We start from the raw sequence: 18,698 nt of genomic DNA, 5'->3' as shown, positions 1-18,698 counted from the left end.
TAAATTATCAATTTGCTCTTTTTGTTATCTTGAGATTTGCTTTGTTGTTCGTTTTCTGACTTTCTAAGTTTTATATAAGATTTGTGAGTTTTGTTTTTTTTAATACTGAAAGTGTAATTTGCCTCTAATTACAAGTTTGATATTTAGTTTTTTTGTCATTATTTTCTTAGTAGTTTTTATTCTTATTTGGGAGAATATTTTAAACTTTTGGAACCTTTTTTGACTTGCTTAGATTTTTAGTATGTTCTGATTTAACTGCCTTAATGGTTGAAGAATGTATCCTTTTCTTAGTTTCTACTTTTAAAAAATTTCTCAAGACTTTCATTGTGGCCTGTAGTATAATATTAATATTCTTTTCCAAAGTATCACATGGACACTTGAAAATAACATGTGCTCTGAGGCTTCCAAGTAAAGATGGAATGAATACCACAGTGGTAACTGATTAGGAAATGTCAAATCTTAAGTCATCAATGGAGAAAGCCAAAGAAATAAATTTCAGGATTTTTAAAAAGGCTAGGATCTGGCTCTGGATACCACAGGGACTGAGTGTTAATGCTGTGTGTGGGGATGGAGCAAGAACCCTCTGAAATAGGTTTAGCTGAAAATTATTGAAGATTTTTATATATTTCCTAACCCTGAGTAACTGCCGTTTCCCATGCTAGTAGGTGGCAGGAAAGGTGAAAACAAAGGTCTCTGACTGGGAGAGATCAGGAGTTGAGAAAATTGAAAACAGGGAGATTAAATGAATCTATGTATATGAAATATTGAGAAACCCTCCCGTCCTCCCCACCCTCTCCTCTTCCCTTCACTCCACCCTCTACTCTCCCCTTACCTGGCTCCCAGAATCCTGGCCGCCAGCCTAGGCAGGAGATTGTTGCTTAGGTGCGGAATCATTTGCGACTCTTTGTGACCCCATGGAGTTTAGATGAGGCTTAATTTAAGAATAATCATCATAATTAGGCTTTTGAGCAGTTTTGTAGCTTTTTTCTTCCCACTTGGACATTCATGGTAGTTTTACTCTTTCAATCTCTGGATGAAGAGGTAATTGTTCATCTTTGGTACTTTGATGATTATTTGACATGATTTATTTGTAGGCTTTTTCTTTTTAATGTAGTTTGTTTTCAGGCTCCCTTTTCCCTACCTTCTACCCTCCTCCCTCTTTCTCTGTCCTTTTATTTTTTCCTTCTTTTAATAGCTCTCTGAAGTTTTTCTTTTCTATTTTCTTGTTCCCTATTGCTTTTTTTTCCTTTTCTACTTTTCCCTTCCTCCTTGTTCATTCACCTGCAGATTGGAAAGACATGGAAAGAGAAATAAGTTTGTGGGAAGATTAATAAGAATTACTTGAAAGTGAATACCACAGAATAGTTTTTCAGTGATGTGCAACTTACTAATATGACAACATTGAATATCTAATCAAAAAATGTTGCTTGATAGATGCAGCCTCAGCTACTTGTGCTTAGTTGCCCTGTTGTGTCTGACTGTCTGTGGCTCCTTTGACTGTAGTCCACCAGGCTCCTCTGTCCATGGAATTTTCCAGGCAAGTATACTGGAGTGGGTTGCCATTTTCCTATCCCAGGGGATCTTTCCCATCCAGGGATTGAACCCACGTGTCTTGTATATCCTGCATTGGCAGGAGGAGTCTTTACCACTAGTGCCGCCTGTAACTAACAAATCAGTTGTTTATATTAAACAATGTTTTTAATATAAATGTTTCTTCTCTAAAGATGTTTAAATATTTTTCTGTAATCTTTATTCACATTATTCATTCATTACATCATAAAACTTTTGAAATATATTTTAAAATATATTTGACAGTCTTTGAATTATTACTAATTCCAAATTAGTGGCATCAGTACATTTATTATGAAACATTGATTCCTCCTGGGAATGAGTGGAGTCCTACTCTACCTATTTATTTTCTTCTATCCCCAGACAGATTCCTATTAGTATCCTATGAAATCTGCTTAAGTAAATAAAAGAGTAAAGTATTCTAAAGAAACAGTGTATTTTCAAAATATATATGCTACTTGTTGTATTTTAATTTGGAAGCTATTGCTAATTCTTTTAATTTATTAATATGAAACTAGAACATAAACTCTTAAAAGTAATTTGGATTGAGGAAGGGTTCTAAAAACTCCATTAAATATAATTGAAATTTTGAAGAACATCTTTTAAACATAATAGCCTAGCTTTGACATGAATGGTTATCATAGCATTAAAGGAAGAACAGCTGTAGCCCTTTTACAGTTACGTGAATATCCAGGATGAGAGGTTAGATAACATCACCAACTCAATGGATGTGAAATTTGAGCAAACCCAGGAGGTCGTGGGGACAGAGGAGCCTGGCATGCTACAGTCCATGGCATCTCAAAGAATCAGACACAACTTAAGAAATGAACAACAACAAAATATCCAGATTTTGAGAACTTGTAAATAATGCTATTAGCAAACAAAACATTTTCGTAACAGGAGAAAAAAAAAAAAAAAACAGGATAGGACAGCTCAGATTTTTGTTTATACTAAATCATGCCAAGACCTGATTGAACTAGTGTTTCTTGTCTGGGCTTCAGATATACTTGGATCTTTGACATACTTAATATAAAGGCCCTGTCTTTGATGTGCTTTTTTCCTCCTTTTTAAAGTTGTAGACATGGTCCCTTTCTAGGTGTGTATCACTGTATTTTGCTTGTGTAATAGTGAATTGTTTTGTGGCAAGAATATTGTCAACTTGGCAGCTGATGAAAGATGATGTATATGGTAACAAAAATAAACAAGTTCAGGGGTAGGGAATATAAACATAGTAAAATCTTGTGTTGAAATCAGAGCCTTCAGATTTAGCAAACATGTTAGAACAGGAGAAGTGAGTGTGTTGGAGTTCAGTTTAAACAAGATGTGAATAGTATAGCACATGGAAAATGAAGGCTTATTTTGAAGGCCCTAGATCCTCAAGTTGAGAAAGCTGCAAGCAAGGAGTATTGCTGAAAACAATCAGATACAAACAGTAGTTGGATACAAGGCAGCAGCTCATTGGCACATGCTCACTGCCACTTCCCCTCCTCCTCCTCCTCCATTTCTTCTAGTTGATGATTAACTTTTCTTTGGTTGCATTATTTTTGGTATACTGCAGTATACTGTGTCACAGACAAATTTAAAAGTGGAAAATAGGCTGTAGAAAATACAAGTCAAATTCTATACTTTTTAGTTCTCATTAAAAAAAAGGAAGTAGATTGGCAGTAAATCCAAGAGTATGGAGTTAAGAAAGAGAATATAGTATCTATTCAGGGCCCAGTGTATGTCAATGTACTAGCGCTTCATTGTGATACCCAGTGCTTCATGTGAGAGATGTGTATTTATTTAACTGGGATGAATAGTCTTTGTAGTATTCTAGGTTACAGCCTTTGGTTGGATTTTTATCAGTGTTCTTACCAGTGGGAATATTAGAATTAAAAAGAGTTTATTATCATTTCTACTTTTCTTAGCAATACTGTCGTGAAATCAGATGCTAATTTCTCAGAACTTTCGGGAATTGAAAGTGTCACTCTCCCCTTCCATCAGATATGAATAATACCATAAGGAAAACCATACCATTTGAGAGAAACAGCATTAACTCAACAACGTAGTGATCACTGATCAACAGGAAAACCCGTGATAAAAAGTATAAATGTGACATAACGTGGAGTAGGGGAGGGCACTGACTTGCTTTCCTTTGTTTGCAAACCTGTTCCTTGCTAAGTAGTTGTCAGTATACTGCACACACAGCTTTCTTTTGTTAGCTTTATTTCAAAAACCAGTGATAAGCCACTTTAGAAACAGTTTGATAGTAACTTGTAAAGCTAAACATATATTTACTGTTAAGTTCATTTCAGTCGCTCAGTCATGTCCGACTCTTTGCGACTCCATGAATCACAGCACGCCAGGCTTCCCTGTCCATCACCAACTCCCAGAGTTCACTCACTCACGTCCATTGAGTTGGTGATGCCATCCAGCCATCTCATCCTCTGTCATCCCCTTTTCCTCCTGCCTCCAATCCCTCCTAGCATCAGAGTCTTTTCCAATTAGTCAACTTTTCACATGAGGTGGCCAAGGATTGGAGTTTCAGCTTTAGCATTAGTCCTTCCAAAGAACACCCAGGACTGATCTCCTTCAGAATGGACTGGTTGGATCTCCTTGCAGTCCAAGGGACTCCCAAGAGTCTTCTCCAACACCACAGTCCAAAAGCATCAATTCTTCGATGCTCAGCTTTCTTCACAGTCCAACTCTCACATCCATACATGACTACTGGAAAAACCATAGCCTTGACTAGATGGACCTTTGTTGGCAAAGTAATGTCTCTGCTTTTGAATGTGCTATCTAGGTTGGTTGTAACTTTCCTTCCAAGGAGTAAGCGTCTTTTAATTTCATGGCTGCAGTCACCATCTGCAGTGATTTTGGAGCCCAGAAAAATAAAGTCTGACACTGTTTCCACTGTTTCCCCATCTATTTCCCATGAAGTGATGGGACCAGATGCCATGATCTTAGTTTTCTAAATGTTGAGCTTTAAGCCAACTTTTTCACTCTCCTCTTTCACTTTCATCAAGAGGCTTTTTATTTACTGTAAGGTCCACCAATTCCATTCCCATAGAGTTGAAACATTTATGGTGAAATCAAAACATAACATTCACACAAATAGATATCCACACAAATATTTGTAGGAATTGTATTGATAATTATCAAAAGATGGAAAAAATCCAGTTATCCTTCCATACATGAATGGCTTTTAAAAAAAAACCCTCCGATATATCTGTGTAATGGAATACTACTCAGTGATTTAAAAGAACGTGTGAACTATTGATAGGCACAATAATTTAGGACATTTTCTTAAAAGGTTGCATACTGTAACCTGATTGAAAGTAGTCTCAGAAAGTAACATACTGACACCAAAAGCACAGGCAACAAAAGAGATAAATTGTATTTTATCAAATACGTAAGACTCTTGTGCATCAAAGGATACTATTGACAGAATGAGATGGCAACCCACTGAATGGTAGAAAGTATCTGCAAACTATATGTGCGTGTGTATGTGTGTATATATGTATGTGTGTATATATGTGTGTGTGTGTGTGTATATATATATATCTGATAAGCATAGCTAAAATATAAAGTACTCTTATACCTCAATAATAAAAAGACAAATAAAATGAGCAAAGGATTTGAATACATGGGTTTGGAAGATCCCCTGGAGAAGGGAATGGCTACCCACTCCAGTATTCTTACCTGGAGAATTCCATGAACAGAGGAGCCTGGCGGGCTACAATCCATGGGGTTGCAAAGAGTTGGACACAACTGAACGACCAACACTTTCACTTTTTTCAGTTCTCCAAATAAGATGCACAAATGGCCAGTAAACACATGAAAAGATACTCAGCATCATTAGAATCAAGAAAATGCAAATTAAAATCAAAAGGAGATACTGCATTATGCCTATTGAAATGGCTGTTATCAGAAAAGCAGAGATTAGTGCTGGTGAGAATATGGAGAAGTTGGAAGCCTGGTGCAGTGCTGGTGGGGATGTGAAGTGGTGTAGGTGCTGTGGAAGATGGTATGGTAGTTCCTCAAAAAATAAAACATACTTACCATAAGATCCATCAGTTCCACTTACAGATATATACCTCAAAGAACTGAAAGCGGAGACATAGATAGATATATGTATATTCATAGCAGCATGGTTCACAAGCGTCAAAGAATGGATGGATGAACAGAAGGTGTATGTACATACAATAGAATATTATTCAGCCTTAAAAAGGGAGGAAATGCTGATATTTGCTACAACATGGATGAAACTTGGAGACATTATGCTAAATGAAATAAGCCAGTCACAAAAGGACAAATATGTGATTTCAAATATTACATGAGCTGCTTAGAGCAGTTAAATTCATAGAAACAGAGAACAGAATGGTGGTTGCCAGGGGCTTAGGGTTGAAGGGAATTGGAAGTTAGTGTTTAATGGATACAGAGTTTTAGATGCGGAAGATGGAACAAGTGCTGGAGGTGAGATGGTCAGAGCTGTACAACAACGTGAAGGTGCTTAATGCCACCGAACCGTACACTTCAGAATGGTTAGAAGGGTAACTTTTATGTATATTTTACCACAGTTTTTTAAATTTTGGAGGAGAGAAAGGTTACATGTTATTCCATCTGTATGATCTTTTAGAAAAAACGAAGCCATCGTGACAAGTCACTAGTTGCCAGGAATCAGGAATGACTAAGGGAGGTCACGGGAGGGAAGGTTTTTGGTTCTGTGTGTAGTATTGTGATGGTGGCTGCTCAGATGTTTGCATGAGTTAAAATTGATAGAACTGTACACCCTGAAAAGGTCGATTTTACTGCCTTTCAATTAAATATAATTATCAGTATATATAAGCCTCAGGGTGGGAGGGGGGGTGTCCCTCAGTACCAACAGTGGGAATGGATTTTATTTTGTTTCAAGGAAGCACGAAGAGATAAAGTATGCCTTGTCATTTTTTTACCATTGTAAAGGACTAGTTTTATAATTTAAAATGCTAAGTAAAGCTAGTGTTCTTTTTTGTAATTAACAGGTGATAACATGTATATAATATTTGAAAGATACCAAATAGCATAAACGAGAGGACAACATTTTAAAATTGCGATTGGTAACGTTTTAGTGCTGTTCATTATTGCGCTTTCTCTATGCGTGTATTTTGTGTGTATGTGTCTGTAGCAGAGCAGAAACCTTATTCGTGTCATCAGGGCTCCAGGAAAAGGGAGGAGACTTGCAAGGCGCTACGTGTTTATTTCCTGTTTATGTAATTACTGTTATCCTATATACTGAATTTTCTCTTTTCCTTAAATAGTGTATCTTGAATATTTTCTGAAATTATTACAATTCTTGCAAAGCATTATTTTCACAGTAGTATCTTGTGGATATCTCATAATTTGTTCAACCTCACTCCTTCTTTTGGGCCGTTGAGGTTTTTTCCAGCATCACTTGTTTGTTTATTTGGGTGTGCTGGGTCTTACTAATATTATATTTGCCACGCACAGCATCTTCACTGTGGCATACGGACTCTCTTGTTGCAGCCAGTCGGCTTCTCTCCAGTTGTGGCGTGGGCTCAGCAGTTGCGGCGCCTGGGCCTAGTTGCCCCACAGCGGGTGGGATCTTAGTTCTCTGACCAGGGATCTAACCCATGTCCCCTTCATTGGAAGGTAGATTCTTAACCACTGGTCACCGTAAGTGACCTCAGTCAGTTCAGTAGCTCAGTCGTGTCCGACTCTTTGCCACCCCATGAATCGCAGCACGCCAGGCCTCCCTGTCCATCACCAACTCCCGGAGTTCACCCAGACTCATGTCCATCGAGTCAGTGATGCCATCCAGCCATCTCATGCTCTGTCGTCCCCTTCTACCTAGGTGTCACTTATTATTATAACCGTCACCCCTATGAACATATATTCACGTTTCTCGTGGGCACAGAATACGTCTGTGTGTAAATGTACAGACCTATTGAAAAGTTTGAATTTAGTGAAGTGCAAACATGAAATAGGCTTCCCCACTCCCTGACTCCAAGCATGCCACGCACAGTTTCGCTTCTGTCTTATGCACAGGCATGTGAGGTGAGTGACAGGCATAATTCTAGTGATCTAATTCAGAAATTAAAAGTGCAGTGAGATCCATTTCAAAACTCTGATCTCATATCCAAAGATTTTCCTTGTTCAAGTTGGAACCAGGCTTTTATGGCTCATGATCTGAAGCGGGGAGGGCTTATTAAAATTTCATTCACACCTTCTTCCGCTCTAGACTGTAGAGTGTGGCAGTGACTTAATTCAGCTGTAAATGCCTCGCTCCACTATGGGTTCCAGGCATAACTCCTCTGGGGTAAAGGCTTAACAAAGGGAGTAGAAGCAACTGCCCTGTCTTACCTGCTTGTGTTTGTGGCTCCACTTTGGTTGTCACTACTCCTCTGACCAGGGGACTTCCCTGGTGGCTCAGAGGTTAAAGCATCTGCCTGGAATGCAGGGGACCTGGGTTCGATCCCTGGGTCGGGAAGATCCCCTGGAGAAGGAAATGGCAACCCACTCCAGTACTCTTGCCTGGAGAATCCCATGGAGGGAGGAGCCTGGTAGGCTACAGTCCATGGGGTCACAAAGAGTCGGACACGACTGAGCGACTTCACTTCACTCCTCTGACCAGCTCTTACTGATTTGATGTCCTTCAAGCATGTATTTGTTCAGCCACTAGTACCCTCTTCTGGCAGTGCCCCTAGTCTACACAGGAGCTTCTTGGAGCCTTGCCTTTTGGCCTGCTTCTACTTTGCATGATTGTTGATTATGGTGAGAATATTATGACCTTAATTGTTGGTATCTTTCTTTAGAATATAGAGTGTGGGTGCAAGCGTGTGTGCTAAGTCATGTTTGACTCTTGGTGACCCCATAGACTGTAGCCCACCAGGCTCCTCCGTCCATGGGATTTTCCAGGCAATAATAATGGAGTGTGTTGCCATCCCCTCCTCCAGGAGATCTTCATGACCGAGGGATCAAACTTGCGTCTCTTATGTCTTCTGCATTGGCAGCTGGGTTCTTTACCACTAGTGCCACCTGGGAAGGCCAAGAATATAGGGCATTAAATGCCTTTTTTGCTTTCAGATGTAGACTCTGGTCATCAGTCCTGAACAAACTTCAGAAAGGCGGCATGCAATATCTTGTTTCAAGTGTGTGTGTAAAATTTGCAGCAGTTGTCAGAACAGTTGCTGAGCATTTTTCCTACTTTTATTTTAAATGGCAATTCAATTCTTAGCTTGAAAAAAACATTTTTTTGCCTCATCTGCATAAGTAGATGCATTGTAGGATACATTAAAAGTCTATCAGCACTCAACAAAGCTTTCTGTTAAACACACAAAACAAAAATCATTTCTGTTGTAGTGAAGATGATTGGTTTCTTTTAGCGACTACTTTCCCAGGCATCCTTTGGTCTGTCTTCCTCACCGGGGGTCTGCAAACTGTGGCCTGTGGGACCCTCCCAGCTCCCCAGCTGTTTCTGTAAGTTAAACTTCCTTGGAGCACAGCTGTGGTCATCGTTCATGTATTCTCTAGGATGACTTTTGCACCACAACAGCAGAATTGAGTATTTGTGACAGCCCATTTGGCCTGCAAAGCCCCAAATATTTTCTCTCTGACCAGTTATAGAGAAAAGTTTGCCAGCTCCTGTTATACACCCTTCCTCTAAAATTCTTTCTAAAACATAGCTCAGAAATACCAGTTGTTTACTTATAAACATTAAATAACTTCTCATGGTTGGCAGAATAGAGTCTAAAATCTTTAGGGCTTCCCAGGTGGTGCTAGTGGTAAAGACCCCACCTGCCAATGCAGGAGGCATAAGAGATGCAGGTTCGATCCCTGGGTCTGGAGGAGGTAGGGCAAGGCAACCCACTCCAGTATTCTTGCCCGGAGAATCCCATGGACGGAGGAGCCTGGTGGGCTGCAGTCCATGGGGTCGCAGAGTCAGACACAAGTGAGGCAACTTAGGACGCACGCATTCTAAAATCTTGAGCTATAGATTCCAATCTTCTTACAGTGTAGTCTCAAATCACTATGCCAAGTTCAAATTCAGGATTTCCTGTTATTTTCAGTGATGTAACTTGATGTCTGACGTTGCAAATGGGCTGAGTTTGGCTCCCAGACTTGTTTTGTTTTACTGATTCAGCATTTAAAAACTAGATAATATCACCCAGAAATCCAGATTCCTTGTTACTCTTGATGAGTCAAGAGTTCTGATAAACTGGCCCCAGAGACCTCAGTGTAACATTCTGTTAGCACTGGGTGGCCACTGCCTCCTCCCTGTGGGGCAGTGCTGTTCACCTCTGCACAGGCTGTGTCCTGCAGGTCATATCTGCACATGCACTCAAACCCAGTCTGCTTCAGTGGTGCATGTTACCAGCTCTGGCCACTGGAGTCATTTGAGTTTGCAGCCAGCCCTGAGCAGTGAGCCGCCTTCTGGTCACCTGAACCACCTGTTCTTACAGTAACGTGTGCTCCTCCCTCTGCCTAGATCCTCTTTGTCTTCAGAATTCTTCATCCTTTAAGCCTCCATCTGAATGTCACCTTTGTGAGGCCTTGCCTGTCACAGTCACTTCTCCTTCTCCCCTTGTGGCACTTTGTTCATTTAGTTTGAGTGGCACCTGTCATGTTGGATTCTAGTGACTACATGGGAAGCTCCTTGATGGTAAGATTTGTGTCTTGCTCATCTTCGCATTCCTAGCCCCAGTCAGTGCTCAACAAAGAGTGAAGGCCAAGTGAATGTTGCTAGATTGTGTGCTGTGAACAGTTAAAAGCTGGGAATGTAGAAAAGGATTCATTGGGCAGAAAGAAAAATTTGCATTTTTCCCACTTAAATACATATTCTTTTCCTTTCAATATTTCACCTAGTTTCCTCTTTTTCTTTCCTTAGTTTATAACAAGTCATTTGTGTTTTCCAGAGAACTGATACTTCAGTTTTCATAAGGATTACCATCACTTTCTAGCTGTGCTCAGGGTCACAAGCTAGTAAGCGGTGGAAGTGGGTTTCAGAGTTACATTTCTCTGCCTTTAGAGCTCATGCACATAGCTGCTGGACCACTCTTTATCATCTGGGTGCTTTTGAATAAGTTACAAAGTTTTCTAAGTCTCAGTTTCTAATTGTAAAAGGAAAATGATAATGGGACCCATATTTAGGATATTTGGGAGAAATAAGTGAGAATGTGTAAGTGCTTAGAATAGAGTTGGCTTAGAGTAAGCACCCAATAAATAGAGCTGCTCTATTTCTACTACTTCTATTATCACCCCTACCACTACCGCTGCTGCTATCACTTTCCTTGATGTTGTGTAGGAAATACACAGACTGTCTTCCTTTTCTTGGTTTAAACCTTCAGGAGTCAAGGGAATTAGGAGTGTTGGCCCACTTGCAAAACCACTGCCAGGCTACCCTGTGTATGAACTTAGATCATTGCACTTGGAAGAGATTTTGAAGGTCAGATGTTCTAACAAGTGCTTATTCAAAGCAGCAGTTCTCTCTGCAGTTTCCAGTTAGAGATGATTAGTCATCTAGAAGCTGTTGGAACATTTACAGTGACAGAAGCGGGCCACTCTAGGAGGAACACAGGAATGTTTAAAAATTGTGCGCACATACTTTGATTTTCTTTTTTTGGTCCGTCCCCTGTAAAATGTAGACAATTAAGTTGAATCCTTTTTCCATACTCTTGTCCTTAGTCTTTCAAAGTATTTGAGCTGACTTCCACCATTGGTGGTTCTCCAGGTGTGGCCCAAGGATTCTTTTTAACTGAGACCCTTTCCTCAGGAGCTTTTCTCCTCTCCTCCTCTTTCTCTTAATCAAAGAATCTTTGAAGACCCTAAAAACATGAGCTAAAATTTTTGTGTGCCTGAGTACCTTATTCTGGAGCAAGATTTGATAACCGAAAAAAGTTTTAAGAATCACAGCCTCAGACAGTCTCATGACTACAGTTTGTCCTGCATGTATTTGTATCTCAAAGGGACAAAAAGTGGTTAAGAATCACAGTTTTTTAGTTCTCCCATAATGGTAGAAAGTGCTTGAAAGCAAAAGTTACGAATTGCATGGAAAGAGGAAAATCTGAGAGTCAAAGAGATACAGTTTACCTGTATCCACTGAGCCACCACGCTGACATCTTTGGAAAGTTGTCTGTCTAGTGTGCTTAGAAGATAAGTGCATGCTCAGTTCTGTCCAGCTCTTTGCGTCCTCATGGACTGTGTAGCCTGCCAGACTCCTCTGTCTATGGTGTTCTCCAGGCAAGAATACTGGAGTGGGTTGCCATTTTCTCCTCCAGGAGATCTTCCCGACCCAGGGATAGAACCTTCGTCTCCTGCATTGTAGGCAGATTCTTTACTCAGTGAACCACTTAGAAAGCCTTTAGTGTGCTTAGTGAGGTATTTCTGATATAATAAGGACAAAAGCAAAAGGTAGGATTCAGTCAATCAGTCTTTTCTTAAAAACATTAATGGAGGCTTCCCTGATAGCTCACTGGTAAAGAATCCACCTACCAGTGTAGGAGACCCAGGTTCAGGTCCTGATCCGGGAAGATCTCACATGCCATGTAGCAGCTAAGCCCATGTGCTACAACTATTGAGTCTGTGCTCTGGAGCCTGGGAGCTGCAACTACTGAGCCCATGTGCCACGACTACTGAAGCCTGCACACCCTAGAGCGTGTGTTCTGTAACAAGAGAAGTCAGTGCAATGAGAAGCCTGGCACCCCACTCCAATATTCTTGCCTGGAAAATCCCATGGACAGAGGAGCCTGGTAGGCTACAGTCCATGGGGTCACTAAGAGCTGAGCGACTTCACTTTGACTTTTCACTTTCATGCATTGGAGAAGGAAATGGCAGCCCACTCCAGTGTTCTTGCCTGGAGAGCCTGGGGGATGGGGGAGCCTGGTAGGGTGCCATCTATGGGGTTGCACAGGACAGGGCAGGGGAGCCTGGTGGTCTGCCGTCTATGGGGTCGCACAGTGTCCGACATGACTGAAGCAACTTAGCAGCAGCAGCAGCATGCTCATAAAACATACAACTTTTTCATAATTTTATACAATATCTAAAATAAAAAGTGAGCTGTGTGACTGAATTTATTTTAAGATTTAGTAGAGGACATAGTACTAACTATGAAAGACAAAGGGCAAGAATACACAGAAGAGCTGTACAGAAAAGATCTTCACGACCAAGATAATCATGATGGTGTGATCACTCACCTAGAGCCAGACATCCTGGAATGTGAAGTCAAGTGAACCTTAGAAAGCATCACTACGGACAAAGCTAGTGGAGGTGATGGAATTCCAGTTGAGCTATTTCAAATCCTGAAAGATGATGCTGTGAAAGTGCTGTACTCAGTATGCCAGCAAATTTGAAAAACTCAGCAGTGGCCACAGGACTGGAAAAGGTCAGTTTTCATTCCAATCCCAAAGAAAGACAATGCCAAAGAATGCTCAAACTACCCCACAATTGCACTCATCTCACAGAAGGCAATGGCACCCCACTCCAGTACTCTTACCTGGAAAATCCCATGGACGGAGGAGTCTGGTAGGCCGCAGTCCATGGGGTCGCTAAAAGTCGGACACGACTGAGTGACTTCACTTTCACTTTTCACTTTCATGCATTGGAGAAGGAAATGGCAACCCACTCCAGTGTTCTTGCCTGGTGGGCTGCCATCTATGGGGTCCCACAGAGTCGGACACTACTGAAGCGACTTAGCAGCAGCACATGCTAGTAAAGTCATGCTCAAAATTCTCCAACCCAGGCTTCAGCAATACGTGAACCGTGAATTTCTAGATGTTCAAGCTGGTTTTAGAAAAGGCAGAGGAACCAGAGAGCAAATTGCCAACATCCGCTGGATCATCGAAAAAGGAAGAGAGTTCCAGAAAAACATCTACTTCTGCTTTATTGACTACGCCAAAGCCTTTGACTGTGTGGATCACAATAAACTGTGGAAAATTCTGAAAGAGATGGGAATACCAGACCACCTGACCTGCCTCTTGAGAAACCTGTATGCAGTTCAGGAAGCAACAGTTAGAACTGGACATGGAACAACAGACTGGTTCCAAATAGGAAAAGGAGTCCGTCAAGGCTGTATATTGTCACCCTGCTTATTTAACTTCTATGCAGAGTACATCATGAGAAACGCTGGGCTGGATGAAGCACAAGCTGGAATCAAGATTGCTGGGAGAAATATCAATAACCTCAGATATGCAGATGACACCACCCTTCTGGCAGAAAGTGAAGAGGAACTAAAAAACCTCTTGATAAAAGTGAAAGAAGAGAGTGAAAAAGTTGGCTTAAAGCTCAACATTCAGAAAACGAAGATCATGGCATCTGATCCTATCACTTCATGGGAAATAGATGGGGAAACAGTGTCAGACTTTATTTTTTTGGGCTCCAAAATCACTACAGATGGTGACTGCAGCCATGAAATTAAAAGACGCTTACTCCTTGGAAGGAAAGTTACAACCAACCTAGATAGCACATTCAAAAGCAGAGACATTACTTTGCCAACAAAGGTCCATCTAGTCAAGGGTATGGTTTTTCCAGTAGTCATGTATGGATGTGAGAGTTGGACTATGAAGAAAGCTGAGGACCGAAGAATTGATGCTTTTGAACTGTGGTGTTGGAGAAGAGTCTTGGGAGTCCCTTGGACTGTAAGGAGATCCAGCCAGTCCATTCTAAAGGAGATCAGTTCTGGGTATTCTTTGGAAGGACTGATGCTAAAGCTGAAACTCCAATACTTTGGCCACCTCATGTGAAGAGTTGACTCATTGGAAAAGACTCTGATGCTGGGAGGGATTGGGGGCAGGAGGAGAAGGGGACGACAGAGGATGAGATGGCTGGATGGCATCACTGACTCGATGGACTTGAGTCTCAGTGAACTCTGGGAGTTGGTGATGGACAGGGAGGCCTGGTGTGCTGTGATTCATGGGGTCGCAAAGAGTCGGACACGACTGAGTGACTGAACTGAACTGATAGTACTAATGATTAGAGGTGCTAAAATTTGGACAAACGTGCAAGCTGTATTTTAAAACAGTTTATGTATTTTAAGAGTTTATGAAATCATTGAGGGCATCTGTTTTGCATTTCTGGAGCCTATGTTGTTAGTTTACAGTAGGAATGGCAGTATAGGTCTGCAGGAAGAATAGTCACAAACATCTGAGGGTAGTATGCAATGTCCAGCAGTCTAGCTTGTAACTGTTAAGGAAGGTATATTGGGCCTCTTGCTTTTTCTTGTATCTATTACTTTCCCAAATTTAAGGTAGGTATAGGTCTTTGTGGGCTTCCCTGGTGGCTCAGTGGTAAAGAATCCGCCTGCCTAGCAGAAGATGCGAGTTGATCCCTGAGTCAGGAAGATCCCTGGGAGAAGGAAATGGCAACCCACTCCAGTATTCTTGCCTGGGAAATGCAATGGACAGAGGAGCCTTGCGGGCTACAGTCCATGGGAAACGACTTAGTGGCTAAAGAACAATAGATCTTTACAAAGGCTAAAGGAACTCCCCGGAGCAGTGTTGGTTACTTTAGTTGCTAATAGAAAGAAGGGCCTTTTGAGGTAAAGTGGAGAATTAAGAGAGGAATGAAAAGATACATGTTGATACTCTATATGTTTTGTTTTCTCTTTTCTGCCATAGCAAATGTAAGGTACCCTGTCTGTCAGTGAACTACTTACTTTGATGGAATTTAATGTCTGTAAGGTCTATGGATTTAATAAGGCTAACTAAGCATTGCTTTTTTTCCCCCTCTCAAAACTCCCACTTATGGATTGGCATAAAATGAAAATTCCTCCAATAATGTCCAGACCTTCTCATTTAGGGTTTGATACTGTATCATGCCCAAGTGCGTGTTGAATAAATATTGTCTGATGATGATGAGAACAATTTTCTTTTCAGGAGGAATTCGTCATATGCTTATGTACCACATTTCTCACAGTGATCTCAAGAGTCATTGGGAGATAGAATTCTTGTTTGATCTTGAATTCTTACTGTGTAATTTTTACCAATTACGCTATTACAAGTTTTATATGAATTTTAAAAACTGGATTCATTTGACAAAAGTGCAAAATCCTTTAAACATAGGACTGTAACAGAATTGATTTTTAGTGGCATATTTAAGAGAATAACATGCATTGAATTTTGAATGAGAAACTCAAGGACTTTCCAAAGATGCATGCTGGGTTAGGTGTTTTATGAATAGGGCTCATTCACTATATAGGACTTACTGTAGCTTTTGCGAAGTAGGAAGATAATTGTTATTACAGTTAAAGAGTGTTAGTATAGCATCTTGGAAATGTCTCTGTGTGAGATATATATTATCTGAATGTGTAGTCAAGGAATTTCATTTTGGACTTTTGAAAGCATTAACTTCTAAATATTTTAAGTTTCTTTTAAAAAATAAACTAAAAAAAATAATCAACAGCTTTAAGAAAAAAATATCACTGATTCCTGGGGTGGAATATTCTACCCTACAATATGCTTTGGGGAAATTTGGAATTCAAGGAACCACAAGTGGGAACCACTTCAAAATACTTTGCTGTAATATGCTCTAAAAGGTAATTGAGTCTTGACATGTAGAGACATATAAATGTAGCATTCTAAAAAAAGAGCTATGGAAGTTTTTTCTTTCACAATAGAGTCCCTTAGTAGATAATTTGCACTAGTTGAGTATTTGAAAAAACTGTCTGGAATAACTACTGATACAGTTACCAAAAATTGTACTGTTGTCTTACTTTTACATCATTAATGTTATGTGTCCTTTTCTTTCAGCTGGATATGCCAAGTGACCAGATAGCTGCCAATCTACAAGCCGTTATCAATGAAGTTTGTAGGCAAAGACCACTGAATTTGGGTAAGTGGTTCACTGGGGTTAGACTTCCCTATAATCCTGTGATGCTTTAAAAATGTAAAATATTAAGAAAACAGTCCAGTTAGTATGCAACTACAGTTGCATACTATTTCCAGGGGTTAAAGCAATACAATTGAATTCACCAAAGTATTCCTGATCCTTTTTAATAAGTTGTAGTTGTCTAGAGAGGAAACCTCTTTAACACTAATAAGGAATACACTGTGAAGCCTTTGTAAATTCCCACATTATTTCTGTCATTAAATGTAATCAAATTTGAAAGAAAACTGTAACAGATTGCCTTAAACTTAAAATAGTGTTTAAGCAGAAACTAAAATCATTTGTGAGATAGATCATATTTTGAAGCCAGACCATTCACTTTGTCACTGGTACTAGCAGTTGGCTTTCTTTATCTTATTTATTTTGGAAGAGAGACAAAGTTTTAGTCATGTTAGAAGAATCACATTTTATAAACGGGGTGATTCATGGAGAACAGTGAAACTTGATGTAGCAGCTGTGTCATAAGCTCGAAACATGTATAGTTCCCGCTGTATCACTTGCCATTCACAAAAACATGTTCAAGAGTCCATTTCCCTCAACTGATTCAGTACTTACAGGCTTCCCATTATAGGAATCTGTCACATTTTGTTTTATAAACCAAATGTATAATTAAAACACAATCTTAAGCTATATTTAACCATATTTGGGAGTTAAACCCACTGGTGAATAAATACCTCATATGTTAATTCTGTTCTCCTAAGTATGACCATAGTACTTAGTCATTGTATGTAGATTATATATATATAATTGTATATATAGATTCTTCTATGTCTTGGAGAACTTTTATTTCAGTTTAAAACCTCTGAGCCTATAGCAGGATTAGAATGATGAGTGTGTGTGTGTGTGTGTGTGTGTGAGTCGCTCAGTTGTGTCTGACTCTTTGCGATCCCATGGCCTGAAGCCCACCAGGCTCCTCTGTCCATGGGGTTCTCCAGGCAAGAATACTGGAGTGGGTTGCCATTCTCTTCTCCAGGGAATCTTCCCAACCCAGGGATGGAACCGGGTCTCCTGCATTGCAGGCAGATTCTTGACCACTCAGCCACCAGGGAAGCCCTAGAATGATGAATAATAAATCTTTAAAAGCAATGTAGTTATTTTCTCTTTGCCATTTTAAATGAGGTCTCTTTATGAAAGTTTTTTTAATTTTTAGGGAATTTTACTAAAAAATGCTTGGTAATACAAAGGTAGCATATGTGCTGACTGTTTTAAATAAATATTTAGAATCTTGCCAACTAAGGTAAATATCACCACCTGCTCCCTTTACTGTTGTCTTTGCAATAAAATGAATTGTAGGTGATCACCTTCTAGAAGAGAGAAATGAATTATTAGTGAATATGTATGATTTCATTGATAAATCTCTAATAAACTCTGGTACAACTAGTTTGCCTTCTTCTCTAGAAATGAAACAATCTTCCCTTTGTTATCATTTAAAATAATAGTTCAGTAATATCAGTACTTTTCAAGTGCAAATATAACACGAATCCGATAAGGGTTCTTGTTGTGTGTTTGTATTTGCTCATTAGGTATTTGGAATAAAATGAGAACTGCTTCTCGTCTCTCTTTACAGGCCCTTTTGTGGTACGTGCTTTCCTTCGAAGTTCAACAAGTGAAGGTTTGTTACTAAAGATCGAGCCGTTGTTGCCTAAAGAAGGAGAAACCAAAGAAAGTGACAAAAAAGCTGTGTAAACGTGTTGTATTGTGAAACTATTCTCACTGGATCAAGAAGCAACAGTGAAAATTATAAAACTGTCTGTTTTCTAAGTTTGGTGTCTTATTATTGATCATCATACGTGAAAGTAAATTTTAACCCTGGAAAATCTTAGAACACTGTCAAAAATAAGAAAATAAAATTTGCTATGTGTGTGAAACTACCTTTTAGATCCTGTTATATTTTCTTCCTAAGAATTCAGATTCTGCATGCTGGTAATTATAATAGCAATTTCTAGCTTAATAACTGTCCCTCAAGAGCTGTACCATCTGAGAGAAAAGTAAGGTCCTCAATTCCCACAAGACAGAAAATGGAAGAATTGTGGGCTCTATCACAAATATGACTCTTCTGAAGAAAAATTTTGGACAGTCTTCGTTCTGAAAACTCCTAACGTCTTTTGTGATAGCATGAATATAGAAAATGACTAAGCCATTAAAATGAATGGGAAATTTTTTTCCTCTTAGGAATCAATTTACATTATTTGTATTTTTTGTAATAATACTGTATATTTTAATGGTGCTTTGCAGTATATAAGGCACAGTGTATAGTATTTTCATATATT

The 18,698-nt window shown here is 39.7% G+C and overlaps 1 protein-coding gene across 3 annotated transcripts in view; it reads left to right on the top strand.

Moving 5' to 3' along the window:
* MRPL1 (mitochondrial ribosomal protein L1) overlaps positions 1-18,299 on the top strand; it is a 71,621-nt gene extending 53,322 nt beyond the window's left edge. For all 3 annotated transcript variants that reach the window (XR_015165262.1, XM_086405186.1, XM_086405185.1), the window contains 2 exons: positions 16,293-16,374; positions 17,996-18,299. Coding sequence is in view for 2 of the 3 variants with exons in the window: in XM_086405186.1 (XP_086261312.1) it covers positions 16,293-16,374; positions 17,996-18,114 (201 nt within the window). In the remaining variant the exon portion in view is untranslated. The remainder of the gene's footprint in view (positions 1-16,292; positions 16,375-17,995) is intronic.
* Positions 18,300-18,698: the final 399 nt, after the last annotated feature.

This window comes from Bos grunniens, chromosome 6, assembly GCF_055505025.1.
Source record: "Bos grunniens cultivar Pamir isolate PY7600 chromosome 6, Bosgru_T2T1.0, whole genome shotgun sequence".
In the NCBI taxonomy this organism is placed as follows: domain Eukaryota; kingdom Metazoa; phylum Chordata; class Mammalia; order Artiodactyla; family Bovidae; genus Bos; species Bos grunniens.
The sequence above is the reverse complement of the archived record's forward strand: the minus strand, read 5'-3'. Positions and strand labels throughout refer to the sequence as shown.